Source organism: Sturnira hondurensis, unplaced genomic scaffold (assembly GCF_014824575.4).
Source record: "Sturnira hondurensis isolate 20B ecotype Veracruz unplaced genomic scaffold, ASM1482457v3 Scaffold0020884, whole genome shotgun sequence".
NCBI classification, from domain to species: Eukaryota; Metazoa; Chordata; class Mammalia; order Chiroptera; family Phyllostomidae; genus Sturnira; species Sturnira hondurensis.
Window position 1 is genome coordinate 2741725 of NW_028093515.1, and position 21989 is coordinate 2763713.

General features: G+C 43.5%; 1 protein-coding gene across 1 annotated transcript; it reads left to right on the plus strand.

Annotated features, from left to right (window-relative positions):
* The first annotated feature begins 14653 nt into the window (after positions 1-14653).
* Positions 14654-15513, plus strand: LOC118976370 (COMM domain-containing protein 9-like). Its single transcript, XM_037030822.1, is given in 2 exon segments — positions 14654-15089; positions 15092-15513. Coding segments are annotated over 2 exon segments (858 nt in total).
* Positions 15514-21989: the final 6476 nt, after the last annotated feature.

The window sequence follows — 21989 nt, forward strand, 5'->3', positions numbered from 1 at the left end:
GGCTTCCTCCTCCCCTACACCCAGGCAAAACACAAACATCTCCAAGCCACCTCATTTTGCTCCAGTCAGGTCCACTTGTTAGTTTTCAAATGAGATCCATGAGTATAAGGGGAAGACCCGAATACTATCCCTTACCTTCTCCTTGTATCTGACATCAGTGCTTGTGCTATTTGGTCCTAAGACTATGGGGCTTCAGATCCTTCTGCATGGCCTTTCTTTGGCTGCGATAGCAATGGTCATCTCTCTACAGCTGAGACAAAGACCAATTATTTGCATTTTGGTCTCTACTCTACCTTTTAGGGCTTTATGTTCTGGGGCAAATTCTACAGAAAGAAGAATGCAGAATGCTATTGCTATGTGATGCCAATAAATTGTTCTTATTCTTCAAAGCACTGTAAATATAGAAGCTAGTCTGTGCATTCTACAAAACAGCATCTTGGGAAAGAAGCTTAAAACACACCCACCCCACCCTGTGGTTGGCATAAAATATACCCACCAACAGAAAACTAGGAGGCTGAAACTCCAACACTTCAGTCTCAGACTTATCTTTATTTTATTAAACACTTTAAAGGATATAACAATTAATAGTATCTTTTCTGCTCAAATAGTATCACTATCTCCTAATATCTCCAAATGAAATCCTTTGGAAGGAAGGAAGCTAATATTTTGGGAGGTGTCTTGGGTATCAGATCCTCTTCCAAGCAGTATTCATACATTACTATTTAACCTTCAAAACAACACTTGTGGGTGGGTATTATCCCCATTTTACAGATGAAAAAGCTAAGGCTGAAGAAGGTTAAATAACAGAGCCAAGGTAGCACAGAGTGTAAGAAGTGGACCCAGATTCATGGCAATCCCCGACCCACCTTGCCTTGACATGGCATTCAGGTGCCAAACAGTGTTGTCCCAAACTGCCTCTCCAACCCAGTACACACTTTCACATATTCTATTTTGCTATATAAATCAAGGTTGTTTCTCCAATCTAATTTCATTATTTCAAAAAATAGTATTGTAGAAAGCCAACTAGCAGTAGTCACTAAAGCTGAATATACACATACTTTACACATAGCAATTGTACTCTTAGGTAAATATCAATAGAAACAGGTATATGTTCATGAAAAGATAGGTACAATCCTCATAGCAGCACTACTCACATGAGACAAGAACAAAAAAATGGGCATTCCCCAGTGTTATCAGAACACTGAAAACCTCAGTTTGGCAGAAAGAATAAATATTTACACAATATATATAAATAGCAATGAGAAGGAACAAACTGCCCAAATCACTCAGACATATGCATCTCACAAACATGATGTTGAGTGAAAGAAGCTGAGTACTAAAAGTAAGTACTCTGTGATTCCATGTATATGAAGTTCAAAAACAGGCAAAACTTGTTTATCATATTAGAAGTCAGGGTAGAGGTTATCTGCCCTCAGGTGGAGGAGAACTGGTATGACCAGAAGGGAGCTGGTAATACCTTAGCACAAATCAAGGCAGCAGTACCAAAGTGCCATTGACTCACACTGGAGAAAAACAAAAAAAATATTTTTGAAGTTTCATTAAAGACTATTCTTTTTTTTAATCCTCATCTGAGGATAAGTTTATTGATTTTAGAGAAAGAAGAAGGGAGAGAGAAACAAAAAATCAATGTAAGAGAAAAACAGTGATCAGTTGTCTCCCATATGCACCCCAACTGGAAATGAAACCTGAAACCTAGGTATGTGCCCTGTCCAGGAATCGAACCTGCAACCTTTTGATGTATTGGACAATGCTCCAACCAACTGAGCCACACAGAGTTAAAGATTTTTCTTGCCCTGGCTGGTGTAGCTCAGTGGATTGAGCGCCGGCCTGTGAACCACACGATCGCAGTTCGATTCCCAGTCAGGGCACATGCCTGGGTTGCAGGCCAGTTCCCAGCAGGGGACTCACGAGAGGCAACCATACATTGATATTTCTCTCCCTCTCTCCTTCCCTTCCCCTCTAAAGATAAATAAATAAAAATTAAAAAATATATATATAAAAAGATTTAAGCATAAATACAATTAACTTTGTTAAATCTTGCCCTTGAATATACATTTTTTTAGCAAGAGAGGTGAAGGGAGGGAGAAAGAGAGGCAGAGAAACATCAGTATGAGAAACATCAATTGGCTGCCTCCTGCACACGACTGACCAGGCACCAGACCCACAACCCAGGCATGTGCCTGGACTGGGAATCAAACTGGTGACCTTTTGGTTTATGGGACTATGCCCAACCAACTGAGCCACTCCAATCAGGGCAGAATATACATCTTTTTAATATTTTGATATAATATGTAACATATGATAAAGAGGAAAGTATAGAAAGTACTTCTGTTACACATTGAGGTACTTTGTCTCAAGGGAAAGCACTTGTGGACAATTTTAGTTGCAAGCTGGCCCAGCCACTCTTCTGATGGAATGTCATTTTTAGTTAAAGAGCAACTGACAAACAGATTACTCAGTCTTGGGTATATGGCACATAGCTCTCAAAAATGAACTAAGTGGCCTTATCACTTCAAGGAAAACAACTGATGGTATTTGCCGGTAATAATAAAATTCAAGCTAACAGCAAAAATTATTTGGGAAAACTTATACCTGACAAAAACAGCTCGACAGCCTCCCACTACTTAAGTCTCTTCTGATAAATGAGTGGAAAAGACTTTAATTAATTAATCATGGTAGGGTTCTCTTGCTTTGTTTTGCTTTGTTTTATTTTTGTATCATGCAATGTGTCAACATTTGGAAGACCAGCAGAACTCAATGTGTGGAGTCAAGAGCAAAGAACCCAGAGAGACAGAGTAGTGTGGGCTTGGGGCCACAGCAAGCGGTGAGGTGGAAATGGAGAGTGACTGCTAACGTGCATGGGGTTTCATTTCAGAGTGTTCAGAATATTCTAATATTATATTGTAGTGATATAAATATACTCAAAATCAATATTATATACTTTATTTGGGTGAATTGTATGGTATATGAGATATCTCTCAAAAATGAGGAAAATAAAAACTGCACCAAATGTAATTTTATAACATCTGGAGTGTATTAAGAAACAAAACAGGTTGTCAAGGCACCCACTGAGGTGTGCTGACCCCTCTTTTACTCTAATAATGTAGCATTATCTTTGAGTTTCTCATTCTAGAACATCTTTGGTGCCCAGTATCTCCTTTTTTTTAATTTTTAAAAGAGTTTATTTACTTATTTTTAGAGAGGGGGAGGGAGGGAGAAAGAGAAGGAGAGAAACATCAATGTGTGGTTGCCTCTCGCACGCCCCCAGCTGGGGACCTGGCCTGCCACCCAGGCATGTGCCCTGACTGGGAATCAAACCGATGACCCTTTGGTTCACAGGCTGTCACTCAATCCACTGAGCCACTCCAGCCAGGACTGGTGCCCAGTATTTCAAAGTATATATTTAATTTACTATTATGTTATTCTCCCAACATGCCCTCCTTTTATCTATACATTAAAATAATCTTCATTAAAATTAGAATTGTTCTATTAGTGCAGTGTGCTTAATTCTAACTAATAGCCCACAAACAACACCCAGAACAATAACAATAGAAGATATCAGGTGAGGCTCTAATCATCTGAACACTTGACTGGGGCTGAAGGATCATCAGAGCTCACTCACATGGCTGTTGGCATGAGGCCACATTTCCTCAACTCAAGGATTTCTCCCTTAGTAGCCTGAGTTTCCTCACGACGTGTCAGCTGACTTCCTCCAGAAAAGCAATCTGAGATAGGGCAAAGAAGAAGCTCAGTGCCTTTGATGACCTTGTTTCTAAAATGTACAACATTACTTTAACTTTATTCTTTTGTAACAAGTAGCCAATCTTGCCCACACTCAAGGAGAGAGGAATTAGTTTCCACTTCTTGAAGAGGGGAGTGTCAAATAATTTGGGAACATATCTTAAAACCACCACAGCCTCCTTGGTTTGTTTTTTTTTTTTTTTAGATTTTATTTATTTAGGACTTCTGGCCAAGATGGAGGCATAGGTGGAAATACTGTACCTCATCACACAACCAAATTTAATGACAACAAAGATTTAGAAACAAAAATACAACCAAAACAGACAGAAAATTAAACTGTACCAAAGTCCAACAACGACAAACCATTCATTCAGACTGGTAAGAGGGGCAGAGTCAGCAGCTGGTGGAGAAGGGTCCCGGCAGGAGGAGGCGGTGATTGGCAACCCAGGCAGGCAATGGACAAAAACCCAGTAAGGCTCACAAGGCAGCTGGCTGACCATGGACACACATTTGTGCAGAGAAACCAAGCAGGTTTAAAAACAGTCAGTGAGACAGACTGTGCAACCCGGGGCCCCAGCAACAGAGAATAAAGCCTACAAGCACCTATTGGAAAAACTTTCAGGGATTGAGGTGCTGGGAGAGGCTCCTAGCCTCACAGGAGATTTCACTGGGGATACCCACAGGGTCCTAAAATGAACACAAGCCCACCCACCTGGGAACCAGCACCAGAAGGGCCCAATTTGCCTGTGGGAAGCAGCGCAGGAGACCAAAATCCAAGAGAGAGAAAAACAAAAGCCATTTCTCCCTCTCTAACCCCACCTCCAGGCACAGTCCACTGACTGGGCTGACCCACCCCGGTGAACATCTAAGCTTTTGCTCCTCATATGCAATGGATGCAAACAGACCAAAACATTATGGCTCAAACAGAAGAATAGCTCAAAGCCCCAGAGCCAATACTTCTAAGCGACCAAGAGATAGGCAACCTATCAGATGCACAGTTCAAAGCCCTGGTGATCAGGATGCTCACAGAACTGGTTGATTTTAGTCACAAATTAGAGGAACAAATCAAGGGAAAACTAAGTGAAATGAAGGGAAATGCATAAGAAACCACTAGTAATGGAAAGGAAACTGGGACTCATATCAATGGAGTGGACCAGAAAGAAGAAAAAATGACCAAACAGAAAAGAATGAAGAAACCAGAATTCAAAAAAATGAGGAGAGGCTTAGGAACCTCCAGGACATCTCGAAACATTCCAGCATCTGAATTATACGGGTACCAGAAGGGGAAGAGGAAGAGCAACAAGTAGAAAACATATTTGAACAAATAATAGAGGAGAACTTCCCCAATCTGGCAAAGGCAATAGACTTCCAGGAAGTCCAGGAAGCTCACAGAGTCCAAAAGAAGGTGGATCCAAGGAGGAACACACCAAGACACATCATAATTACATTAGCCAAGATTAAAATGAAGGAGAGAATTCTGAAAGCAGCAAGAGATAAGGGGACAGTAACCTACAAAGGAGTGCCCATCAGACTGTCAGCAGATTTCTCAAAAAAGACCTTACAGGCAAGAAGGGGCTGGAAAGAAGTATTCCAACTCATGATATCCAAAGACCTACAGCCAAGATTGCTTTATCCAGCAAAACTTTCATTTAGAATGGAAGGACAGATAAAGTGCTTCTCAGATAAGGTCAAGTTCAAGGAGTTCATCACCACCAAGCCCTTACTATGTGAAATGTTAAAGGGATTTATCTAAGAAAAAGAAGATAAAAAATATGAATAGTGAAAGGACAGCAAACTCACAGTTATTAACAACCACATCTAAAACAAAAGCAAGCTAAAAGGACAGCTAGATCAGTAGCAGAACTATAGAAATGGAGATCACAAGGAGAGTTAGCAACAGGGGAGTGGGAGAAGGAGAAGGGGGGAGAAGGTACAGAGAATAAGTAGCATAGATGGTAGGTAGGGGGGAGGGAAAGAGTAGTGTGGGAAATGTAGAAGCTAAAGAACTTGTGACACATGAACATGAACTAAAGGGGGGGAATGGGGAGAGGGGGTGTGCAGGGTGGAGCAAAATGAATGGGGGAAATGGGACAACTGTAATGGCATAATCAATAAAATATGTTTTTTAAAGATTTTATTTATTTATTTTTAGAGAGGGGAAGGGAAAGAGAAAGAGGAGAGAAATATCAATGTGTCATTGCCTTTCACATGCCCCCTAATAGGGACCCAGCCCACAACCCAGGCATGTGCCCTGATTGGAACTCAAACTGGCAACCCTTTGGTTCACAGCCCACATTCAATCCACTGAGCTACACCAGCCAGGGCCCTCCTTGGTATTACACAGACTCTCATATCCTATAGAAAGACAAAGAAACTGGGGATCAGGTCCAAAATTTAATGATCAGAATATCCAAAGTTTAATGAAGGATGTTACTAATGAAGGGAAAAATGGGATGGAATGATCTGGATTATGTCTCTGAAAACCTTGAGTCCCCAGATTCATCTGAACCCTCCGAGCCTCTAGAAGTAACCCACTCCTTCTCAGTAAGAGCTAACCTCTCACTCCCCCTTGCTTGGAGACCATGCAGAGCCTGCTCTCCCACGAGATACTTTACCCACCCACACCCATCCCCGCAGAGGTGTGGATCCTCAGTATCTGTCCTTTCTGGCTACCAGGATTTTAATCCCAAAACTTACTTACTCTCAAAATTAGAATTAAGTCGACTTCTGCCAAGATGGAGGCATAGGTGGAAACACTGTTCCTTCTCCCACAACCAAGTTTCAATACAACAAAAGTGTTGGAGAACTAAGACACACCCAGAGACCAGAAAATTGAATTATACGGAAGTCCGACAGCTACGAACCGTTCAATGAGGACGGTAAGAGAGGTGGAGCCAGCAGCGGAGCTGGGTCGGCCGGACAGACCTAGGAGCCCAGGCAGCCCGGAACTAGTCAGGGTGCGGGGCAGACTGACCAAGGTCGCACATTCACGCGCAGTGAGATGGGCCACGCAGGCCACAGGGGGCGAACCCAGGGGTGGAGGGCTGATGGTGGTGGCACACTCGAGTGCAGTGGAACAAAACGCATGGGCCTGGTGACGGTGGTGGCNCCTCCTTTTATCTATACATTAAAATAATCTTCATTAAAATTAGAATTGTTCTATTAGTGCAGTGTGCTTAATTCTAACTAATAGCCCACAAACAACACCCAGAACAATAACAATAGAAGATATCAGGTGAGGCTCTAATCATCTGAACACTTGACTGGGGCTGAAGGATCATCAGAGCTCACTCACATGGCTGTTGGCATGAGGCCACATTTCCTCAACTCAAGGATTTCTCCCTTAGTAGCCTGAGTTTCCTCACGACGTGTCAGCTGACTTCCTCCAGAAAAGCAATCTGAGATAGGGCAAAGAAGAAGCTCAGTGCCTTTGATGACCTTGTTTCTAAAATGTACAACATTACTTTAACTTTATTCTTTTGTAACAAGTAGCCAATCTTGCCCACACTCAAGGAGAGAGAAATTAGTTTCCACTTCTTGAAGAGGGGAGTGTCAAATAATTTGGGAACATATCTTAAAACCACCACAGCCTCCTTGGTTTTTTTTTTTTTAAGATTTTATTTATTTAGGACTTCTGGCCAAGATGGAGGCATAGGTGGAAATACTGTACCTCATCACACAACCAAATTTAACGACAACAAAGATTTAGAAACAAAAATACAACCAAAACAGACAGAAAATTAAACTGTACCAAAGTCCAACAACCACAAACCATTCATTCAGACTGGTAAGAGGGGCAGAGTCAGCGGCCGGTGCAGAAGGGTCCCGGCAGGAGGAGGCAGTGATTGGCAACCTAGGCAGCAATGGACGAAAACCCAGTAAGGCTTGCAAGGCAGCTGGCTAACCATGGACACACAGAGAAACCAAGCAGGTTTAAAAACAGTCAGTGAGACAGACTGTGCAACCCAGGGCCCCAGCAACAGAGAATAAAGCCTACAAGCACCTATTGGAAAAACTTTCAGGGATTGAGGTGCTGGGAGAGGCTCCTAGCCTCACAGGAGATTTCACTGGGGAGACCCACAGGGTCCTAGAATGAACACAAGCCCACCCACCTGGGAACCAGCACCAGAAGGGTCCAATTTGCCTGTGGGAAGCAGCACAGGAGACCAAAATCCAAGAGAGAGAAAAACAAAAGCCATTTCTCCCTCTCTGACCCCACCTCCAGGCACAGTCCAGTGACTGGGCTGACCCACCCTGGTGAACATCTATGCTTTTGATCCTCATATGCAATGGACGCAAACAGACCAAAACATTATGGCTCAAACAGAAGAACAGCTCAAAGCCCCAGAGCCAATACTTCTAAGCAACCAAGAGATAGCCAACCTATCAGATGCACATTTCAAAGCACTGGTGATCAGGATGCTCACAGAACTGGTTGATTTTAGTCACAAATTAGAGGAACAAATCAAGGGAAAACTAAGTGAAATGAAGGGAAATGCATAAGAAACCAATAGTAATGGAAAGGAAACTGGGACTCAAATCAAGGGAGTGGACCAGAAAGAAGAAAAAATGACCAAACAGAAAAGAATGAAGAAACCAGAATTCAAAAAAATGAGGAGAGGCTTAGGAACCTCCAGGACATCTTGAAACATTCCAACACCCGAATTATACGGGTACCAGAAGGGGAAGAGCAAGAGCAAGAAGTAGAAAACATATTTGAACAAATAATAGAGGAGAACTTCCCCAATCTGGCAAAGGCAATAGACTTCCAGGAAGTCCAGGAAGCTCAGAGAGTCCAAAAGAAGGTGGACCCAAGAAGGAACACACCAAGGCACATCATAATTACACTAGCCAAGATTAAAATGAAGGAGAGAATCCTAGAAGCAGCAAGAGATAAGGGGACAGTCACCTACAAAGGAGTGCCCATCAGACTGTCAGCAGATTTCTCAAAAAAGACCTTACAGGCAAGAAGGAGCTGGAAAGAAGTATTCCAACTCATGAAATCCAAAGACCTACAGCCAAGATTGTTCTATCCAGCAAAACTTTCATTTAGAATGGAAGGACAGGTAAAGTGCTTCTCAGATAAGGTCAAGTTCAAGGAGTTCATCACCACCAAGCCCTTACTATATGAAATGTTAAAGGGATTTATCTAAGAAAAAGAAGATAAAAAATATGAATAGTGAAAGGACAGCAAACTCACAGTTATTAACAACCACACCTAAAACAAAAGCAAGCTAAAAGGACAGCTAGATCAGTAGCAGAACTATAGAAATGGAGATCACAAGGAGAGTTAGCAACAGGGGAGAGTGGGAGGAGGAGAAGGGGGGAGAAGGTACAGAGAATAAGTAGCATAGATGGTAGGTAGAAAATAGACAGGGGGGAGGGAAAGAGTAGTGTGGGAAATGTAGAAGCTAAAGAACTTGTGACACATGAACATGAACTAAAGGGGGGGGAATGGGGAGAGGGGGTGTGCAGGGGGGAGCAAAATGAATGGGGAAAATGGGACAACTGTAATGGCATAATCAATAAAATATATTTTTTAAAGATTTTATTTATTTATTTTTAGAGAGGGGAAGGGAAAGAGAAAGAGGAGAGAAATATCAATGTGTTGATATTTCACATGCCCCCTAATATGGACCCAGCCCACAACCCAGGCATGTGCCCTGATTGGAACTCAAACTGGCAACCCTTTGGTTCACAGTCCACATTCAATCCACTGAGCTACACCAGCCAGGGCCCTCCCTGGTATTACACAGACTCTCACATCCTATAAAAATACAGAGAAACTGGGGATCAGGTCCAAAATTTAATGATCAGAATATCCAAAGTTCAATGAAGGATGTTACTAATGAAGGCAGAGCTAGGCCCAGATGGGAAAAATGGGATGGAATGATCTGGATTATGTCTCTGAAAACCTTGAGTCCCCAGATTCATCTGAACCCTCTGAGCCTGTAGAAGTAACCCAGTCCTTCTCAGTAAGAGCTAACCTCTCACTCCCCCTTGCTTAGAGACAATGCAGAGCCTGCTCTCCCATGAGATACTTTACCCACCCACACCCATCCCCGCAGAGGTGTGGATCCTCAGTGTCTGTCCTTTCTGGCTACCAGGATTTTAATCCCAAAACTTACTTACTCTCAAAATTAGAATTAAGTCGACTTCTGCCAAGATGGAGGCATAGGTGGAAACGCTGTGCCTTCTCCCACAACCAAGTTTCAATGCAACAAAAGTTTTGGAGAACTAAGACACACCCAGAGACCAGAAAACAGAATTATATGGAAGTCCAACATCTACGAACCGTTCAATGAGGACAGTAAGAGAGGTGGAGCCAGCAGCGGAGCTGGGTCGGCCGGACAGACATAGGAGTGCAGGCAGCCCGGAACTAGTCGGGGTGCAGGGCAGACTGACCAAGGTCGCACATTCTCGCGCAGTGAGACGGACCACACAGGCCCCAGGGGGCGAACCCAGTGGTGGAGGGCTGACAGCGGTAGCACACTCGAGTGCAGTGGAGCGAGGCACGTGGGCCTGGTGACGGTGGTGGCTGCGGTGCTGGTGGGGGTCGCGGCAGAAGGCGGCGGAGGGAAGCCATTGTCCCTCTTTGACCCAGTCCCCACATACAACGTCACAACCCAGCGACTTAGTTGCCCTGCTCTGGTGAAAACCTAGGGCTCTGATCCTGCTACTTAACAGGCATGAACAGCCCAAAAGATGGCGCAAGAAGAACTCAAAATCCCAGAACCAATAACTCTAAGCGACCAACAGATTGCCAGCCTTTCAGAAGCACAATTCAAGACACTATTTATCAGGATGCTCACAGAACTGGTGGATTATAGTCACAAATTAGAGGAACATATGAAGGCTAAACTAATTGAAATGAAGGGAGATGTCCAGGAAACCAATATCAATGGAAAGGAAACTGGGACTCAAATCAAGGGAGTGGACCAGAAGGAAGAACAAAACATCCGACCAGAAGGGAATGAAGAAATGAGAATTCAGAAAAATGAGGAGAGGCTTAGGAACCTCCAGGACATCTTTAAATGTTCCAATATCCAGATTATAGGGGTACCAGAAGGGGGAAAGAAACAGCCACGAGTGGAAAATGTATTTGAACAAATAATAAAGGAGAACTTCCCCAGTCTGGCAAAGGAAATAGACTTCCAGGAAATCCAGGAAGCTCAGAGAGTGCCAAAGAAGTTGGACCCAAGAAGGAACACACCAAGGCACATCATCATTACATTAGCCAAGACTAAAATGAAGGAGAGAATCCTAGAAGCAGCAAGGGATAAGGGGACAGTCACCTACAAAGGAGTACCCATCAGACTGTCAGCGGATTTCTCAAAAGAGACCTTACAGGCAAGAAGGGGCTGGAAAGAAGTATTCCAAGTCATGAAATCCAAAGACCTACAGCCAAGATTGCTTTATCCAGCAAAACTTTCATTTAGAATGGAAGGACAGATAAAGTGCTTCTCAGATAAGGTCAAGTTCAAGGAGTTCATCATCACCAAGCCCTTATTATATGAAATGCTAAAGGGACTTATATAAGAAAAAGAAGATGAAAAATATGAACAGTGAAAGGACAGCAAACACACAGTTATTAACAACCACACCTAAAACAAAAGCAAACCAAGAGGACAGCTAGATCAGGAGTGGAACCATAGAAATGAAGAACACATGGAGGGTTAGAAACAGGGGGGTGGGAGGAGGAGAAGGGGGGAGAAGGCACAGAAGATAGCATAGATGGTAGGTAGAAAATAGATAGGGGGGAGGGTGAGAATAGTGGGGGAAATATAGAATCTAAAGAAATTGAGACACGTGGTTATAAACTAAGGGGGGGAGAATAGTGGGGGAGGGAGTGTGCGGGGGGAGGGAGTGTGCAGGTGGAGGGGAATGAAGGGGGGGAATAGAACAACTGTAATGGTATAATCAATAAAATATATTTTTAAAAAATTAGAATTAAGTCACAGTTTGACCTGTTGGGACTGAGAAGGAGTGAAGGGACTATACCCTGCAGGAGCCATACAACGTACCCAGCGTGTACCAGCAAAAGCCAGGGGTGCACATGTGAGATTGGATGCTAGAGCACTTGATCAGGAAGACTGAAACATAGATTGAAGAAGGGAGAGTTCGTCCATTTGCACATGCTTTCCAAGGATCCAGGATTTAACTTTCACTTCATTAGGAATAGGAATAAACAAGCTACAGATCGAGGGAAGTATTCCCGATACATGTGCATATCTGATGAGTGACTGGTATCTGGAATACATGAAGGACTTCCATAATTTAGTGATAAAGAGACAATATAATTTTTTGAAAGAACTCAAGTAGATAGTTAACGAAAGATATGAATGGCCAGCGAGCACAGGAAAAAGGTCTCAACATCATAAATCATCAGCAAAATTTAAATTAACCACAATGAGCTACCCCTACACACCCATCAGAACAGCTAGAATGCAAAAGGCTGACAACACCAAGCATTGTTGAAGATGAGAAACAAAGGGAAACACTCATACTTTTCAGGTGGAGTGTAAAATGGAACAAACACTTTGAAAACTGTTAAGTACTTTCTTAATTTAAACCTAGCAATCCCACTTATCCAAGAGAAATATAAATGTCCACCAAAAGCCTTGTATAAGAATGTTCGTGAAAGTTTTATTTATATCAGTGTCAAAATTGAAAACATCCCAGGTGTCCATGGGCAAAGAGATAAACTGTAATATAGTCATATTGAGAGAAAACTACTCAGCAATAAAACAGGGTGAATTATTGATACGCATAACAAGATAGATTGATCTCAACAACACTATGCTGAGTGAGAAAAGCCAGGCCCAGAATGGTACCTAGTGCCTCGTTCCATTCAGAAAGTCTAACACAGGCAGACTTCATCTATGGTGATAGAAATCAGAATAACAGTTGCCTCTGGAGAGGGGACTGACTGGGGAGGTGCACAAGAGAACTCTGAGGGTAAGGGAAATGCTCTGTATCTTTATACGGCTATGTGTTACATGAGTATATGCATTTATCGAAACGGACTGAACTGTATATTTAGGATCTATGCATTTCATTATATGATTAGGAAAAAGAATCAAACTCATGATTCTTCTTTTTAAACCTTTTCCTCCCACTTTTTATGTAGTTAACACATCACCATCCATTTAGTATTCTTCAAACCCAACACAACCGAGACTCTTCTCTCCCTCTTCCTGACACCCTCATCTACACTATCACCAAGCCCTTCAGAGTGATGCTCCTCAATAACTCTCCAATCTGCCCCCTCATTTCCATTGCTAATGACCTATGCTTAGTTCACAACCTGGACTAATGAACAGACTTATAACTGGGCCTAGCTTTTCCTAATTAGTTCTCTACAATGCCTGCAGAATGATCCTCTTAAAATTCTTAATCTATTTTGTCACTCCCTCCCTAAAATTCTTTAACAGATTTATGCTACCTGTAAAAGAATATCTGAACTCCTGGCAGAACAAGTCAAGAGCTCCCTGGTATTATCTCTGAACATGCACAAGGGATTTTCATGTCTGAAGTCATCTAGTTCCCATTAGTCCGTGGTTAGATTTTCAGCACCCTAGAGATTCTCATTCTTTCTGGGTATCGCCATACTGCTGCTTTAATTGAAATTTTATATTATAAACTTCAAAACGATTAACTAAAAAATGAGGATTCTTAGTGATCACATCAACTGTCCATGTTTATGGTTCACTTTAAGTTCACATCAGAGGCTGGTCTAACACCAAAACAATGGCTTACTTTCATCTCTTTAAAAATGTGTTCATGGGGTTGTTACTTAGAAAAGCATCGTCCAGAAATAGCAGGTTAAAAGATACTACCTCTGAGATTCCTTCTAATGAAGACATTTTTTCTAATATTCCATGCAGTGGATTAAAGATGGCCATAAATTAACACCCCTCCCATTACAGGCGGGGTCTTTGTCACCTCCCCTTACATTCTAGCAGGTTCCACAACTGCGTTGACCAACAGACTATCATAAGACTGAAGCCACACCCAAGCCCTTAAGGGAAAACAGCATCCATTTCTTGCACTTGAAACAGTTGCTGTTGGAGCCCTCGGCCACTGTGTGGGAATTCCAATGACCCTCAGGCCACCATGCTGTAGGGAGGTCCTGAAACTACACGAAGAGAGAGAGACTGCCAGCCATCCCCGAATGAGGGGCTCTCAGGACATCATGGAGCATAAATGAATCTTCCTCACTGTGTTTTATGTGAATTCCTGTCCCACAAAACTTTGAGAAAAATAACAACATGATTGTTTTAACTCACTAAGTTGTGGGGTAGTTTGTTACCCAGAAATTGGTAACTGGTACAATAAAAACCTGATACCCCTAGAGGGTGTTGCTCACTTGGTTGAAGCATTGCCCCATGGACTGAAGCATCGTAGGTCAGGGCGCATATAAAAGGCAACCAAATCAATGTTTCTCTCACATCAATATTTCTCCCACTCTCTCTATCTCTCCCCCCTCCTCCCTCCCTTCCTCTCTTCCTGTCTGTCTGTCTGCCTGTCTCTCTCCCTCTCTTTGCAATGAAAAAAATGCCCTCCAGTGAGGTATGAATGAATGAATGAGTGAATGAATAAATAAATGAAACCTGTAGAATTAGCCCTGGCTGGTGTAGCTCAGTGGATTGAGTGTTGCCTGTGAACCAAAGGGTCACCGGTTCGACTCCCAGTCAGGGCACATGCCCGGGTTGCAGGCCAGGTCCCCAGTTGGGGACACAAGAGGCAACCACACATTGATGTTTCTCTCCCTCTCTTTCTCCCTCCCTTCCCCCCCTCTCAAAAATAAATAAATATACTCTCTTAAAAGAAAACCTGATAGGATTAAAAGTTTTGAATGGAATTCTCATTCTACAGAAATATTTTGCTAATGAGAAGAATCTGGTCACGACCTTGGGACAATGCTGCACTGACTGCAGAAGACTCTGCAGCACTCCAGAGCCTGCCGAAGGCCTCCTCCAAAGATGCTGTTAGATGGCTATGCCTAGAGGGCTTCTCCAGCCCAGCCCTTGACTCGAAAAGCCTCTTGGACATCGCAGGTTCCAGCTTGTCTGTGACTGAGGAGGAGGCGGAGCAGCTGCCCCAGGCTCGGCAGTGCCTTGCCAGGCTGGCAGCGTTTAGTGGCCTGCCCTGTGCTGAGGCAATTCCGGCTCTCTTTCCTGAAAACTTCCACTCGGACCTCAAACATCTGCTGACAAAAGTCATCCTGGAACACATATCTACTTGGAGACCTGGAACCCAAGCAAAGCTGATCTTTCAGCCATGCCCCGTCAACCTGGACTGGAGAGTGGACATCAAAACAGCATCAACAGCATCAGCCACATGACTGTCCCCACCTGCCTGCTCCAGATGAAGATTCAAGAAGATCCCAGTCTATGGAAGGACAAACCCTTCATCTCAGCTGTCACCATAGAGCTAAGTAAGGAAATGCTGGACACTACATTGGATGGGCTGGGTTGCATCCTAGACCAGCTTTCTGCCAGGCCAGCTACCAGTCCCAGCTGCTGTCAGCAGTGGAGTGCCTCGAGACACCTGGAAGGCTTCCCTGGTTGCAGCAGGTTCAGCAGACAGCTGGTGCCAACAGCTGGCAGGATGGTGGGGACAGAATGGGGCTGCCATCTGGAAGGTGCAGTTGCACTGGGAAGAAGCAACCATGCCCCCACACTGTTCTTCTCCCTCATCTTCTCTGTCCTCTTTCCAGTGCTGTTGAGCAGAAGCCTCCATCTTTGAAAGCCTCCTGCATGCGCCGTAATTACCACAGTGCCAGGTGAGAGGGCCTTTACTTTGTCCACTGCCTCAGCGTGGCTGCTTGAAGAGCTTGTCTAATAAGTTGCTTTCTAGCTTTAGCTCAGAACAGTCCCTTCCCAGCCCTGGAGCATGTGGAAGGAGTCGGGTGGGCAGTGCCAGCAGCTCCTGCTTCTCTGTGGGAGAAACCAGACAGACCCCACAGAGCTGGGTCACCACAGCGTGGCCTGCCTGTCCTAAGCCCAGAGACTTCCCAGCTCCCTCAGCCCTGCTGGACCTCCTGTCAGGACAGGAAGTCTGAAAGAGGGGCCAATTCCTTTCTTTGTGAAGCTGGGGATCCCCTGGTAAATGCGGCCACTCCAGGGTGAAGAATTGGGAGTGACTGGGAATAAATAGCAGTTCTGAAAATTTCAAAAAAAAAAGAATCTGATTATAATCTTTATAAAATTGTAAAGTAAATCAGAAATGAAACAAAGAGTAGAAAGTTTTTACGTGTGTGTAGTCTTCTTGTTTTTTTAATGAGAAAATTAGAGGTTAATATTAGAGGAATACTACCACACTTTGCAATTCAAAATACATATCCTGGAGAACATATCAAATTCCACTTCTGAATGACTACTAAATTCACACTTTGACACACTTGTTTTCAAAACAAAGCATTTCATTCAATTATTTATCCAATGAATATGTATTGGATTCCTTCTATCTGTCAGGATGTGTTCTGATTTCTAGAGATACAATGATTAACAAAACTGACCATTCCTATCTTCTGGGAGCTTACAGTGAGTAGTAAAATACAAAAAGAGAAAACCAACAAGCCACAGCTGCACTCAGAATAAGAAAATCATCTTGGGGGACAACATACAAATGTACGCAGTGGTGGCAGGAGCACACCCCCAGGCCTGTTGGTTGCAGCCCATCACAGGAAGCCAGGAATCCAATCCCCACAGAGGAGAGGAGTTTTGCTCTCTGCAAGATTATAGTTCTAAGCCAAACTTGAAGATTGAGTCCCTTCCTCTTGAGAAGCTGAAAAGGACAGCAACCAACTGGAGGAGGTACCCTGACTTCACCAGAAGCTGCAGGCCTGGGAAGGTGAAGAACACAGACTCCAAGCCAAGCTGGACCCGAGAGTCCCAGATATGACCACAGAACAAGAGCAGCAAAATATCATAAGATTTGTTTTTGAGCTGAGGGGAGAGAGGGAGCAGAGGACAACATATGACGGCAACTATAAAACCACTCAATAGGAGGGAAGGAAAAGACTCATCCCTAAAACTATGCATCCGTTCCTAACACACAGAAATCATACACCACTGAAAATATCACCAGAATCTCTAAGGTCCACTTAAAACACTTGGTCTATGTGGCAGAAAAGCTGTAGTATTACCTCATAAGGGGAATTTGTGCTTTGGTTTATCATCTATTGAGAGTTTTTATTTTTATTCCTAAAGTGTTCAGCAGTCGCTAGAGTGGGGAAGCAAAACTCAGCAGCCTGGCAGGCATCAAGAAAAGTCTGGTGCTTGTTCAGCAGCCTAGCAGGGGCAGGGGTGCCCCTGGGGAGGAGTCCGGGCCAGCCCAAAGTGAACATAGAGAGCTGCTGTAATGCTAAGGTTGGACAAAAGTTGCAAGTATTCTCACAGATTTGACTACTTTAAGACAAAAGTGAAATTAAGACTGTTTTGAATCATAAGTTTTTTATAACTTGGTCTCAAGTAAAATAATTTCCTAACTAAGGTCTTTTAAATTCAGATATGAATGGAACATATCAGGTCACTCTGGATAACTTTTTCCCTGTATACCAGTGAAGCAAATTATTATCCAGGATCCAGGTCCCAGATTTTTTAAGCAAATGAGGTAAATATTGAGCCACAATTTGATAAGAAACTAGTCTGGAGGCAAGGCTGGATAGTCAAGAAATGGGAGTGACTAGGAATAAATAGCAGTTCTGAAATTTTCAAAAAAAAAGAATCTGATTATAGTCTTTATAAAATTGTAAAGTAAATCAGAAATGAAACAAAGAGTAGAAAGTTTTTATGTGTGTGTGGTCTTCTTGGTTTTTTAATGAGAAAATTAGAGGTTAATATTAGAGGAATACTACCACACTTTGCAATTCAAAATACATATCCTGGAGAACATATCAAATTCCACTTCTGAATGACTACTAAATTCACACTTTGACACACTTGTTTTCAAAACAAAGCATTTCATTCAATTATTTATCCAATGAATATGTATTGGATTCCTTCTATCTGTCAGGATGTGTTCTGATTTCTAGAGATACAATGATTAACAAAACTGACCATTCCTATCTTCTGGGAGCTTACAGTGAGTAGTAAAATATAAAAAGAGAAAACCAACAAGCCACAGCTGCACTCAGAATAAGAAAATCATCTCGGGGGACAACATACAAATGTATGCAGTGGTGGCAGGAGCACACCCCCAGGCCTCTTGGTTGCAGCCCATCACAGGAAGCCAGGAATCCAATCGCCACAGAGGAGAGGAGTTTTGCTCTCTGCAAGATTATAGTTCTAAGCCAAACTTGAAGATTGAGTCCCTTCCTCTGAATGAGAAGCTGAAAAGGACAGCTACCAACTGGAGGAGAAAAGAAGAAAATAAGCTCTGAAGTCCAAATGTTGAGACCCCGACCTCGGCTCTGCCGCACACGTTAAGTGTGAAATACCTGCGAGGCGCCTGTGCTCCACTGCGCCTCGGTTTCCTCATGCGCTCACTAACTGCATTAGCACTGACATTGTACATTTTAAGGTGATCTTCACAGGGCAAACCGAGTAGTAGAACAATAATAAGAATACATTTTATTTTGTTTTGCCTGAAGAAAAAATATGAAAACATACGTTTTTGCAGCGATCTATATACCTTTATTGCGCCGGTCTGATGGAGCTGCTCCCTGAGACCTCTCTTGCATTTTCAGATGCGACTGGAGTTTTAATTTTTAAGTAGGTTATCTTTCACAAGCTCAGAAAGGAACAACTATATTTAAGCCTACAACTCCCTACCCAGGAAGAAGCAAACCACCAGGTGCTGCATTCGTTTTACCATAGGGCACGTTAAGCTGGCGGGAGAATAGTGGAAGCACCACCTGGGTAGCTGCCCCACTCCTGATGGTACTTGAGGGCTCGGACCTAATAAGAGGAGGGACCTGGAGAGAATTAAGGCGGCCCTGAGCCCCAGGCTCCAGCAGGGCGGGGCAGGGCACGGGGCAGGGAAAGAAGGCCCAAGGGATCCAGGACTGAGGCACGCCCACTGAGCCTCAGGCGGAGCCCTCTCCTGTCCACTAAGGGGCACTTCGGCTGGAGCTTCTCTGAACGTCGGTTTTGCCGCCACTCCCATTCCGGCTCTCTGAGCCTCCCAGCCTCCCCAGCCCTCAACCCTGGACACCCCTGCTGCGCCCCTAAGTCTCCCTGCTTCGGATTTTGGCAACCAGCCAGAGTCTCCCCAGCGAAGTCTGTCTACTGCCCCTGCTCTTTCCTAGAACACCAGGATGCTCGTCTCCTCACATGTACCTGGCACGACGCTAGTTACATATGTTGTGTCTTTCAATCCCCTCTACAACTGAGACAGTGACACAGAAAAAGTTAAGGAACTTGCTTAAAGTCACAGATCCAGAATGCACTAGAGCTTGAAGTTGATTGCAGGCTGCCTGCTTCCCTTCCACCTTGCGTATCACCAAAAAACTGAACGCCTAGCCAAGTTCCCTAAGTTTTACCTAAGTTTTCACTCTTTCTCAAACCCTGAGAGGGCGGTATCATTTCTACAGCCCAGAGTCCGAAGTGACTTGTCCAAGAACACTAGCCCAGCTCTTCCTGATGGCAAAACATGAACAATTTACAACATCACACTGGCAGCTGTGTTTCTCCATACCTTTTTTAAAAACGGCTCTATTGGTGTGAACTCTGAAAGAAGTATATTTACCATAAAGAACTGTTCATGTTTAACTGGGCCCAAATTCATAACCAGAGTCTATCACTGGGACTTCAGGAGAAGTCCCAAGCTGAGCCCTCAACCTCCTGCACCCTGCTTGTGCCACCTGACTCAACCCTTATTTGTGGAACCCGGGTTTCATTTTTCCACCAATGAACTGAGACCTGCCCTATACTATTGTATCAAAATTGGACAACTATATTCTCCTTTGCATCTTTACTCACCAATCAGAAGGCACAATGCTGACCAACCAGGACTGCAGATTCGGATTCCTCATTTGCATAAAAATGTATCAGTTGGGAACCAGGGTGGGACCTTTCTCCATAAAAGGTGCTCTCCCCCCTTGTCTTAGTGGCACACGTTCTCAGTGTTCAACCGAAGCTGCATTTCCGCTCTTTGCAAACTGTTCATCTGAATAAAATTCTCCTTTCCACACCTCAGATAGGAAATTATTGTTGACATTGATATGACATACAAAAACCTACACATGTAGGTTTAAAGTATATCATTTGATGTTACAGTAATTATTGATTTTACATATATAAAAATCAGGACTTCCGCCAAGATGGAGGCATAGGTGGAAACACTGTGCCTTCTCCCACAACCAAGTATGAATACAACAAAGGTTTAGTAAACAAAGACACAGCCAAAGAACAAATGACACAAACAACTTGGAACTGTGAAAATATATTTGGGAAAATATATTCACCAATGATACCTCAGACAAAGGTTTAATATCCAAAATATACAAAGAACTACAAAACTCCACTCTAAGAAGACAAGCAACCCAATTAAAAAATGGGCAAAGGACTTGAACAAACACTTCTTCAAGGAGGACATACAGAGGATCCAGAGATACATGAAAAGATGCTCAATATCGCTAGCTATCAGAGAGATGCAAGTTAAAACCACAATGAGATACCACTTTACACCAGTCAGAATGGCCATATTAACCAAAGCAACAAATAACAAATCTTGGAGAGGTTGTGGGGAAAAGGGGACCCTAGTTCACTGTTGGTGGGATTGCAGACTGGTACAACCACTATGGAAAACCATATGGAATTTTCCAAAAAAACTAAAAATGAATATGCCTTTTGACCCAGCAATTCCACTGTTAGGAGTATATCCTAAGAACCCTGAAATACCAATCCAAAAGAATCTCTGCACTCCAATGTTCATAGCAGCACAATTTACAATAGCCAAGAGCTGGAAGCAACCTAGATGCCCAACGGTAAATGAATGGATCCAAAAACTATGGTACATTTACACAATGGAATTCTATGCAGCAGAAAGAAAGAAGGAGCTACTACCATTTGCAACAGCATGGATGGAACTGGAAAGCATTATGCTGAGTGAAATAAGCCAGGCAGTGAAAGATAAATACCATATGATCTCACTTTAACAGGAAGCTAAACAACAAAACAAACAAGCAAGCAAAATACAACCAAAGACATTGAAATATAGAACAGGCTGACAGGGACCAGAGGGGAGAGAATTTCAGGGGAAAGGGGGAAGGATTCACAGGAACAAGTATAAAGGTCACATAGACAAAAACTAAGGCGGGGGGGGTAATGGGAGGGAAGTGGGGAGCATGGGGGGGTGGGCTGGGATGGGAGTAAAAGACAGAAAACTGTACTTAAACAATAATTAAATTAAAAATGCTTAAAAAAAGAAAAACATTTTCAGACAGGAGAGTCAAAACCATTTAAAAAATGAAAGTGAAAAGTTAAGTGCCAGGCTAGCAAAAGATATTTGCAAAACATGTATCTGATAAAATATTCCCCTAGATTAATAAGAAAACTTCTAAATCAATTTTAGGGGAGGGAGGGGGCAGAAGATTCACACTGACCTTCACCAAAGAAGATATGCAAAAGTCCAATAAACAGTTAAAAAAGCACTTAACATCATTAGTTACCATCAAGGATATTCAAATCAAAACCACAGTTGAGACTTCCGCCAAGATGGAGGCATAGGTGGAAACACTGTGCCTTCTCCCACAGCCAAGTTTGAATACAACAAAGGTTTGGAGAACAAAGACACAGCCAAAGACCAGAAAATTGAATTATACGGAAGTCCGACAACTACAAACCGTTCAACGGGGACAGTAAGAGGGGCGGACCCAGCAGTGGAGCTGGGTCAGGCAGGACAGATCCCCCGACCTAGGCACCCAGGCAGCCCGGAACCAGTCCGGGTGTGGGGCAGACTGACCGCGGTCGCACATTCGTGCACAGTGAGATGGATCACGCAGGCCCCTAGGGGCGAACCCAGTGGTGGAGGGCTGACAGCGGTGGCACACTCGCGTGCAGTGGAACGAAACATGGGGGCCTGGTGACAGTGGCAGCTGCGGCGCCGGTGGGGGCCGCGGTGGCAGGCCACAGACGGGACACAATTGTTCCTCTTTGACCCCGCCCCCACATACAATGCCACACCCCAGCAATTTAGTTGCCCTGCTCTAGTGAACACTTTAGGGCTCCAATCCTGCTACGTAACAGGCATGAACAGCCCAAAAGCTGGCGCAAGAA